This window comes from Gobio gobio, assembly GCF_949357685.1.
Source record: "Gobio gobio genome assembly, chromosome: 16".
NCBI classification, from domain to species: domain Eukaryota; kingdom Metazoa; phylum Chordata; class Actinopteri; order Cypriniformes; family Gobionidae; genus Gobio; species Gobio gobio.
The window spans coordinates 30,704,302-30,715,352 of NC_137109.1; the positions used below are offsets into that span (position 1 = coordinate 30,704,302).

Here is an 11,051-nt window from a genome sequence, read left to right on the forward strand (position 1 = left end):
GTATTTAAGTTCCTCCTTATGTTCTGTTCATTGTCCGGTATTGTTGTGTGATATACACGGTTACGCTGCCTTCTTGCATATCGATTACCTGAGTTTGTTTTATCAATAAATCTTTTGCTCAATGGAACGTTTTTGACTCGTCTTCATCATCATCTGGACTAAATTATGATATATGCCAAAAGTATTGGGACACCCCTCCACAAATCATTGAATTCAGGTCTGCCAATCACTTCCATGGCCACAGGTGTATAAAATCAAGTACCTAGGCTTGCAGACGCTTCTACAGACATTTGTGAAAGAATGGGTCACTCTCAGGAGCTCAGTGAATTCAAGCGTGGTACCGTGATAGGTTGCCCCCTGTGCAATATCATAATCGTTCTAGTGGTCTGAATATCAGAATTGCTGTAATTTTTTGAACAACAGTATTCTTGCTCATGTGATATTGCTTTAAGTCACCATGAAATCAGATTTGACAATTATTATCTTCTATGAAATATTGCGGTATTTATTAGAGATGATTTATCACACCAATATTTTTAACAATTAATTTGCCCTTGTAATCTTTGATTAAATTAACTCACTCTCCCTCCAGCAACTCTCTTCTCTGGTGACTTGTTTCCGCCTGCGAGGGCAGGAAAACCTGTCACTCACATGGGACCACAGCATAAACTGACAACAACAAAACATTTTTAACAACAAAAATTTCCGACTTCATGCCAACTTTAAAAATGTGTTCATTGCTATGTTTTTTTGTTTAAACTTCTGTTACATCAATGCCAGACTGCTACCGTCCTATTAGTGCCCTTAAAGGTAGGCAATGTTTTCATTTTCATTAACACTTTTTGTTATACTGGTTGAAACTCTGTTCACATCCTGCTTGCAATCAAAAAAAAAGTGGTATAAATATAATTTTTTTTTACATATATCTTCTGTGGAAGTTTTGGGACCAAAACATGTTTGTCCAATCATTGCATTCGGTCCGAATGTGTTTTGAAGGAGGCGTTGCTTTGGAGTGAGGGTGGGATCTTATGCTTTCAAAGCTAGCTTGCTATTGCTGGCCCCTCCGAAATTGCCTACCCTACTTTCAAACCATCTCTTCCCCCATCAAACCAGAATGACTTTTTTCTTTACCCCACTCTCCTACCCTCTATACGTCTTACCTCATTACCTCTCAGGTCACTAACTGCCGTGGCCTGTGGTCACCAACAGAGGGGCGACCAGCTGATGAGAATGGAGGGAGACAATATTGCTGATGTCACCCACACTCCCACACTGGCCCACAGCCTGAACTAACAACATAATGAGATGCTTGTTACCTCACTGTGCCTTTGAAGCATAACACTCTGGGCCCCCTTTGCACTGGAAGAAACGAGCTAGTCTTTTTTTAAGACGGAAGAAGAAAGAGCTAGAGAGAAAAGCACTTTTTTTTGGAGAGATAGGCAGTGAACTTGGAATGGCAGCACATGCGGACGGTGTACGTGTCTGCGTGGGGGCTGTTAGGGGCAGTAATGGAGTCCCACTGGGGTGCAGCGAGAAAGGCAGTGGAAGAATGGGGCTATGTGACTCATCTGTGTCTGTGTGAGCCTGTGTGAGTGGGAGGAGAACAGTGTGTGGGAAGCGGTTTCATCGCCTGGCTGGCCAGAGCCAGATGAGAAAGTGAGAGGGTAGAGAAAAGAGAGTGACGGAGAAAGTAAACTAAAGCGTTGAGTCTTACACTAAATGGTGTATGATTATAAAACATGCAGCTGTATGATGAATGGAAATGTATAAGTGTGTCGGACGGAAACACCTCCTCGTTTAGTAAAGCTGCCTTGAATGGCTTTGAAGATGTGTAAGTATGAATTATTTCTTCATCAAGGAGACCTTTCCCCTCAAAGGCATTATTGAGTGAAATTTAGCAAGAAACATCAATGATTGATCATATCTAGGGCTACTTTCTCTCAGCATTAAATCACATGGATGTAACAGATTGTGTGTGCACTAAAATCATTTTGCAGATGAATGTAGACAATCGGTTCTGTAAAACATTCTAACATACTTTGATACACGGGCACATTTATTTCAGACAATGTCCTGGTTAAAATGATTAAATGATATACCCCTAAAACACCAATACATTCCTGGCCACTCAACAGAAAGCACAAAGTCCTTTTACTTTACTGCACAGTCCTCTCCACAGTATCATTTTTACACAACTGCTATCCTCTTCACTATAGGTTTAAATCTTTTCAATGTCAGTATTAAGTTCACACATATTTGATTGGTTAAAAACTGAGTTTTAAAACTTAGCTGGTATTAAAAACATCCCACAATCAGTTGATGTCATATACAGAATCTAAACTAGTTTAAAACATCCTTTATTACAAAACTTTAATGTACAAATGACACATATTACCTGTTAAATCTAATATTGCAGAGATTTATAAAATAAAAAAAATACCCCTTTTATCCTCTCCGGGTACCTTGTGTCACTAAGTTTAGTAAGATTTTTTTTTTTTTTAAAGAAATTAATACTTTTATTCAGCAAGGCTGCACTAAATTGATCAAAAAAGACAGTTAAGACATTTATATTACAAAAAATATTTATATAAAATAAATGTTCTTTTAAAATCCAGCACAACTTTTCAACATTGATAATAAGAAATGTTTATTGATCGATTACTGTAATGATGCTGAAAATTCAGCTTTGCCGTCACATGAATAAATTGCATTATAAATTTTGTTAAAATAGAAGAGTTATTTTAAATTGTAATAATTTTTCACAATATTACTGTTTCTACTGTATTGTTAATCAAATAAACACAGCCTTGGTGTTCAAAATTACAGCCTTCTTTCAAAATGATTTAAAAAATGTTACTGACCCTAAACTTTTAAGTTTGCCTCATAAAGGACTGACTATTTCTTAGTGAGGAATCAATTGACAGGCTTTTACTATAGCGGTTTTACATTGTTTTTCTATTAAAATTATGGAAAAAGTACAGTGTAGAATTAGAAATGTGGTTATAAAGCATTCGTTATTAAGTGAAAAGGAAGTTGGACATACTTGTTATAGGAAGAACTACAGTTTTTGTTGTAGCATGAACTAGTTTAACTTGGAAGTGCTGGGGAATTATGTCAGTTTTCCCCAGCAATGAAAATAGTCCTGCCTTGATATTGGGTCATATTTGGGCACACAACCTGTGTGATCCCTATTCAGTTTGTGTGTTTGGAAACAAAGAGATGAGTGTGCAGTTAGGAAAACCTTTGTTCGAAATTGTGCAATCATGCAGACAACCAAACAAATCTTCCACCCTTCCAAAGTGCAACACAGGACTGAATTGTTACAGCCTCATTGTATCCCCAATATATTCGATGATCACTTTTTCTTTGGTGCCACATAAAACAAAAAGAACACTTCAATTATGTGAATGATCTATAAACCCAATTTTAAATGCTAAAATTGCTACACTATAACAAAATGTAATATAAAATAACAATACTATAATTAATATAAAAATAAGTATTAAACTTTGTGCTAAATAATCTATCCTCAATCCTCCTCATTTTTGGTAGAATTCATATTGTATTCCCTTTTTAACTCTGGCCAACACCCAAGAGGCTGGAGAGATGATTGAAACCACATGTTGCTCAACTCAGCCTTACATGACCCTTCTCCTCAGTACCTGAGAGAGAATGGGCCGTCCTGTGTAAAGAGTAACACTCTGCCTAATCTTGCCTGAGGTCAGAAGGAGTACAACACTGTGGCCAAGATCTGTTTGTTTATCAATCTACCTACATGTTATCCCACATTCCCGCTAATGATCCAGCCTTTTTCTGGAATGTGTGGAATCCTTATCCGCTTATGTGCTATGCCAGTTTCAAACTGGGACTCTTATGACTGATTCAAAGTGAGATAAATGAGAGCATTTGCAACATCTGTTTGGTCTGCTATAGTTAAAAAGCTGCGTTCGAAGCACAGAAAAGCACATAAACCTAAATGCCAGCAGCAGGAGCCATGTTTCTTTCAGAAAATGATCTAAAACCCTAGCCCTAAATCACAAAGTTCACCACTATGAAAAATAAATATGAATATTTAAGTGACTGACACTTTCTGTAATACCAGAGACATTATAATAAAAAGGTAAATGCACTCAACAATCTCCAAAACAAGAAAACTAATTTTACAACAAAAAAAAAGGTTAAAAAAAAACAAACAAAAAAACAACAGATTAAAGTGCCCTTATTGATCGAATATTCCCTTTCATGCAGTGTGTAAAATAGCTGTTTGTGATTGCAAACGTTCTGCAAAGTTTTAAAGTCAAAAGAGTATGATAAATAAATGTCGACTCTATAATAAATCGACTCTGAATTGCCTAAACAAGTCGTCTCGAATCCCACTACGGTTCTTACATCACTAGATAAGACATTTGCATAATGCCCACCTATGTTGTACGTTGTCCACCCACGAAAAACTTGACCAGCCCTCAAATGTAATTTTACTGACGACTGCTTCAAATCTCAGAGTTCAACACGGGATTCACAAAACGCTTGCTCTTAAAAGATGGGTCAGTACCCAGTTTATTTGGACCAGCATGCTCCTCAGAATCACAACCTGTAAGTATGAATAATTATTGATGTATATATTTTTCTACTGGGTGTTCAAAATAGTTTTGTGTTTTATATTGTGTAGGTCTCCGGCTAACCGGCTAATTCGCATTATTACTGTCTTCCTGAAATAAGCAGCTGTGGGCCACTATTACCTAAAACTGTGTCTATTAGTGCAGATTTCCAGTCGTTCTAACTACTTTGAGTAAAGATAAAGGATGGAGCAAGATTTGTTATTCAAAATGTTATGTTCCATCATTCAGTTTGATGAACATACACTTGTTAATACTGATGTAGAGGAATTACAGTTGCAACATCTCATAATGTCCCTCAAAATGAGTAGTGTCTCACTGAAAAACGGGCTCAAGTCATCCTTGCGATGGAGGTTCTGGTTGAACTTGAATTGCTAATACTTTCAATGTTTCATCATCGGACTCCACTCGGACTGATATGGTTAAATTGACGCCATCGTTACTGTAGTTACAGTATGTACAATCGCTGAGCTTTAAGCCTCCGGGTGGAGCTGAAGTTCAGTTATGATAATGAGCGTTTAGGTTCCAAACAAGTGCTGTAAGTGGTAGACCAATCACAACAGACTTGGCCATCTGGCCAATCAGAGCAGAACAGGCTCACGGAAAGGAGGGCTTTAGAGAGACCAATTCATCCGACGAGTCGTTTGAGAATCAATGAAAAATGTGGTGATGTGAAATGTATTTTATGAGAAAATTTGTTTTTTGACCTTTGATGCATGTAAACCAGTCGTAGGAGACCTCCAAAATAAAATTAGGAACCTTTAAGATAGCATAATAGAGGCACTTTAATAATTTTATTCAGCAAGGATGATTTGAACTATTCAAAAATTACAGTAAAGATTTGATATATAGAAAACATTTAAATAATATGCTATTCACCGAAGCATCCGGGCATTTTTTTAACCAGTTTTCACAAAAATATTAAAGGAATAGTTTACCCAAAAATTAAAATTCTGTCATCATTTACTCAGGTTGTTCCAAAACTATATGAATTTCTTTCTTCTGCTGAACACAAAAGAAGATATTTTGAAGAATGTTTGTTACCAAACAGTTGATGGACCCCATTGACTTACACAGTATTTTCCCCCTACTATGGAAGTCAATGGGGTCCATCAACTGTTTAGTTCCCCATATTCTTCAAAATATCTTCTTTTCAGCAGAAGAAAGGAATGTCTCCAGGTTTGGAAGAACTTGACTAAATGATGACGGAATTTTCATTTTTTGGTGAACTATCCCTTTAAGCAGCACAACTGTTTTCAACATTGATAATAATAAGAAATCCTTCTTGAGCTGCAAATCAGCATATTAGAATGATTTCTAAAATGTCATGTGACATGAGTAATGGCTATAAAATGTACCCTATAACTATAAAGTTATAAAGTTAATTTTCTATGCCAGCTCTTTATAGAATGACCAACACATGCATAACAATATCATATTTACTACATAATATAAGCCTATCATCCCCACTGGCATTTGAGAAAACTCCTGAGTTAATATCAGGGGGAAAGCTGTCCCTCTCCTCACTACAGTCCCATGGCAACGTAACCCCATGTCTTGGTCACGGCCCCTGTGGTCCTACTCTTCTGCATCACAGCAACAGCAGCACCAGGCATGCCTCATTAAACCCTGGGCCTGGTAATTAAGATAACCACTCAACCGTTTCATAATGGGACTAATTTGTTTCCTTTGCAGGACAAAAACTAAAAATAAGTTAGGAAATCTCTTATTTTAGTTGCATTTTAGTTATTTTAGATGCATCTCGCATTACAGTGATATCTATTATTTCTTATTCTGACTGTTGTGAGACATCATTAAAAAATGTCAGAACATATCCACAGCATTGCTAAATCAGTTGGGGTTGTGAAAGTCTGATTCGTTGTGTAACATGAGAACAGTGACACAAACCTTGGTAAACATTTTGTAATTTACTGTATAAGTTGAGTTCTTATCCATGCAAAAGATCAAGCCATTGGAGACAACAGCAATGGCTCATTTAATACGTTTTTATTTAAAAAAAAATGACAACCTTTTGTTGTTATTCTGAAATAACCTAGCCTGACGTCGTCATACTCAATTCTAGTCAGAATATGAGTCTGAGACTGCTCCGTTGGGCTGTGGTTATGGGGCGTGTTTCAACCGAACCAGGAAAGACCTCAATTGGATAGACCTACAACCAATCAGAGCAACGGAGCGACGCATAACGTTAGTTGTCAAATGTCAACAGAACTCAACTGCACTGTGTTGCCAAGTCCGCGGGTTGAAGCGACCCCAATTATGTGATATACAGACCCAGGAATGCGATTTTTAGCTGCCAGCCCTGCCAAAATAACACATATTTTACCCCCCAAATGCCTTTTTTTCCCCGGAGAACCCCCCCTGGAAAGCTATTGGGCTTGTTTTTGGCTAGTTTTGAGGAACGTTAGCAATTGGGCGGGTTTTGTTGTAAAAACTTGGCAACCCTTTCTGCACGCACGCTGGAATAAGTAGCCTAACGTTAGAAGAACAAGATTAGTGTAAACGATCTTTCCCGGTATTGTAAAAAAATAATTTAAGGATACACAGAGTACTTACCAACACGATCATCATTTCTGAGAGAAATAGTAAAGGTGAATGCATACGAACAAGTTCTCCGTTTAGGATTAGAACAAACTCAACCCAAGCGCCTTTGATGACGTAGATGATTACGTTACTGTTTATCATCTGTCCATCACCGTCTAAAGCCCGCCCTGATGATTTCATTGGTCCGAACAGTTTCTGTTCGGGCATAATTACTCCTCTACCGATCAATTCCAGACCGAACTGCCCGAGTAAAAATGTTGTGGGCGGGGCTAAGTTCGGCTGGCATCCAGGCTAGAAATAACCTATTTTTGTGACTTAATCTAAAAAAATCAAAACTTAAAGGGTTAGTTCACCCAAAAATGAAAATTCTGTCATTAATTACTCACCCTCATGTCGTTCGACACCCGTAAGACCTCCGTTCATATTCGGAACACAAATTAAGATATTTTTGTTGAAAGCTGATGGTTGAGAAAGGCTTCAGACAGGCCTCCATTGGCATTCAGTACATTTACACTCCCAAGACCCATAAAAGGCACTTAAAACGTCGTTACAAAGTCCATCTCACCACAGTGACTCTACAATCATTTTACGATGCGACGACAATAGTTTTTGTGCGCAAAAAAAATCAAAATAACACCTTTATCCAACTTGTTCTTATCTTCCGTGTGTGCCTCCACGACGCATGCGCGAGAATATTACGCAGATCCGGCGTCCGGACACATGACCCAGAAGCGATTTGTTTACAAGCAGAGGAAGACGAGCGTGTCTAAGCTGTTGAATTCTACATTGATCGTGCTTTAGGTCTCGGCGGAGTTCTCAAAATGGGGTTAAAGTGTGCATTTCATGGATTCCCGAACCCCGGCGCTACGTCATATTCTCGCGCATGCGTCGTGGAGGCACACACGGAAGACAAGAAGCGGTTGGATAAAGGTGTTATTTTGATTTTTTTTTGCGCACAAAAACTATTGTCGTCGCATCGTAAAATGATTGTAGAGTCACTGTGGTGAGATGGACTTTGTAACGACGTTTTAAGTGCCTTTTATGGGTCTTGGGAGTGTAAATGTACTGAATGCCAATGGAGGCCTATCTGAAGCCTTTCTCAACCATCAGCTTTCAACAAAAATATCTTCATTTGTGTTCCGAATATGAACGGAGGTCTTACGGGTGTCGAACGACATGAGGGTGAGTAATTAATGACAGAATTTTCATTTTTGGGTGAACTAACCCTTTAATGTCACATCTAAATGAGTGTAAAAGATGAGCAAGTTCCAATAGGTATTTTATAAGGTAATAATGTGTTGGTTTACTGGGCAAAACAACAACATACTAAAGTCATTGTTAATGTAAAGGAGGACATTGAGAGATTTGGTCCACGGACAAAAAAAACCCAGATGTACCATTTAGAAACCCATCAGCAGTGTTTTAGTAAAGCTGAACAAACTGAACTAAGGCTTCTTGGAACAATTTTGCTCAGCATGGAATGTGCTGGAATCAAGTGGTATGGCCTTAAATAATGAGAGTTAATCATTATTTTTTTTAGATCCATTACAGTTTACACAGAAACAAACCTCACCCAGCAGGGCCTGAAACAGATGACTGCCAAAGATGGTGGAGACCTTTTCCACACTGGTCTTCAGGGCCTGCTCCTCCGGGCTAGTCAAACTTGCCTGGTACTGTTTTAGTAGCCCGACTGCTCTTTTAGTATCTGAAATAAAAGAAAGGACAAGCTTTACTATTTGAAGACATTTTTAGACATTCAAACTGTATGCCTAACTCTGAAAAGGCATTGCTCAATGCTAGACGCTTGAAATTTGACATTAGTTGCCTGTAATTATAAGAACCCCTTGAAGGGGTGCGAAGCCAGATGTTCAATTCAACCAGGGCTGTCTAACAACAATTTTTCAACTAAAAGCTAAAAATAGATTAATGATTTAATCTTGTGTAGTAGCTTAAGTGTCTTATAGTGAGTTATTCTTATGGAGTCACAGAGACCATACAGTCACCTCAAAAATACTTGGACAACTAAGTCACACTTAAAATGCATTAGAAAACAAATAACGTTGACTTTATTCAGCCATTTTCACAATTAAATAGTTTGATATCCCCTTGTTCACACAGGTATAGTTCATCACATTAACTTTGGGCATGAAAGTTCATCTATAGCTATGTCTACTGTATACAATGAACAATACCATAAAAACGTACGTTTTATTAAAAATCAAACAAACTTGTTAAAAGGGTGCTTGTGTATTATCTTACTTTACAGTAAGGTTTCAGTTGTTAACATTAGTTATTAATTAACGTGAACTAACAATGAGCAATACATTTGTTACTGTATTAGTTAATCTTTGTTAATGTTAGTTAGGGTTATGGTTTATGGTTAAAAAATATAGATGTTCATTGTTTGTTCATGTTATTTCACAGTGCATTAACTAATGTTAGCAAATACAACATTTGATAATGATAATTGATTTAATAATGTATCAGTAAATGTTGAAATTAACTAACAAAGATGAATAAATGCTGTAGAAATGCAGTTCATTATTAGTTCATGTTAACTAATGCTAATGAAACTTATTGAAAAGTGTTACCTATTTTTCTTTTAAATAAATACTTATTAGTTTTCATTTTTGGTATGTAATGTATCGATATTGTGGGGGGTCTCACTTTTTGATGCTGGTTCAAGGGAAGAGGAGGTTAGTAGAGGTATAGGATAAATAAACATCACAGTTTGTGAATCGTGATGGGTTAAACCGGGTCATGGTGTCGCCTATACACTTGTCATTCTTCTGTAAAGAATAGCGGATTTTTATTAAAAGTTACATAACCCCACTTCAGACTGTTTCCCATGTGGGGTTAAAAGAAATTCCTACTTGAAAATACACGATATCGACACCGAGAAAAAAGTAACTTATAAAAGAACTAAAAACTGTAATCACTGTCTACCTTCAAAATAAGATGTCGGCTTCTTATAACGACTAAAGTTGACTGTTAACGGAACTTACCATATTTATGTACCATGATGTGAAGATTGTTGCAGTTAGTTAGAAAACTGGTCCTGTTAATCCAAAACGTTTCGACTAGTTGAATAACAACGCTTTAAAATCCTTCTCAGGGCCAGCTGTCCCTTTCTAGTTGTCTCCGAACAGACTTTTAAAAGTTTTGCAGTCTTTTTTTCCCACAGTGAAGATATTGTTTCTTTGGGAAGTAGTTGTAGTATTAACGACGAGAATGAGTTGTCAGGAGATGCGTGTTGTGGTAGTGAGAGTGTGAAGCGCCGTTGCTTCCCGTTATCTGCCTTTGGCTCCTGCATTGGGAAGTTTTGAGGGGAACTGGAGGGCGGTCTGCAGTAACAGGGTCTTACTCATCCTTCATCCAAATGTAAACTGTGGATAAATAATACTGGAGCTCATCAATGAGCGTGTCTTTATGGTGGGAAAACATGCAGCTTTATGGTATAACGGCGAACGCTAATCATGTGAACTTGTGGCTAGCAAAGAAAAAAGGAAGGGGGGGAAGTAGGTTATAAATGACCACATTAACTGTACCTGAAATTTATTTCGTCAGCATTTCGGAAAACACCCTGTTTACCATGAAGGGGTGATGCAAGTTTGACCATGGAATATTTTTATTCCTAAGTGTCGTATGCCACCTAGTGGAGAAAGAGTAAACCTACAAAGATGCTGGTCTGTCGTAGCAAAACAAATTACCCTTTTTCTTTTTTAGAAAAAAAGACAGATTCAAAAAACAAAAAAAAGGGAAAAAACATTATAGAAATTACCAGCGTGATTAGGCAGGAGCCTCACGTTTTCCCACAGCTTTTTTAAGTTTTCTCTTGCCTCTATGAATGCTTTAGGCAAATGAAAATCCCGG

The 11,051-nt window shown here is 37.5% G+C and overlaps 1 protein-coding gene across 3 annotated transcripts in view; it reads right to left on the reverse strand.

Moving 5' to 3' along the window:
- Positions 1-10,568, reverse strand: part of dlg3 (discs, large homolog 3) — a 140,435-nt gene extending 129,867 nt beyond the window's left edge. For 2 of the 3 annotated variants that reach the window (XM_079838594.1, XM_079838595.1), the window contains exons 1-2: positions 10,184-10,538; positions 8,752-8,883 (exon numbers count right to left, since the gene is read on the reverse strand). In XM_079838594.1, the coding sequence (XP_079694720.1) occupies positions 8,752-8,883; positions 10,184-10,199 (148 nt within the window). In that variant the 5' untranslated portion in view covers positions 10,200-10,538. Of the gene's footprint in view, positions 1-8,751; positions 8,884-10,183 lie in introns of all 3 variants that reach the window. The other variant, XM_079838592.1, reaches the window with a different exon arrangement.
- Positions 10,569-11,051: the final 483 nt, after the last annotated feature.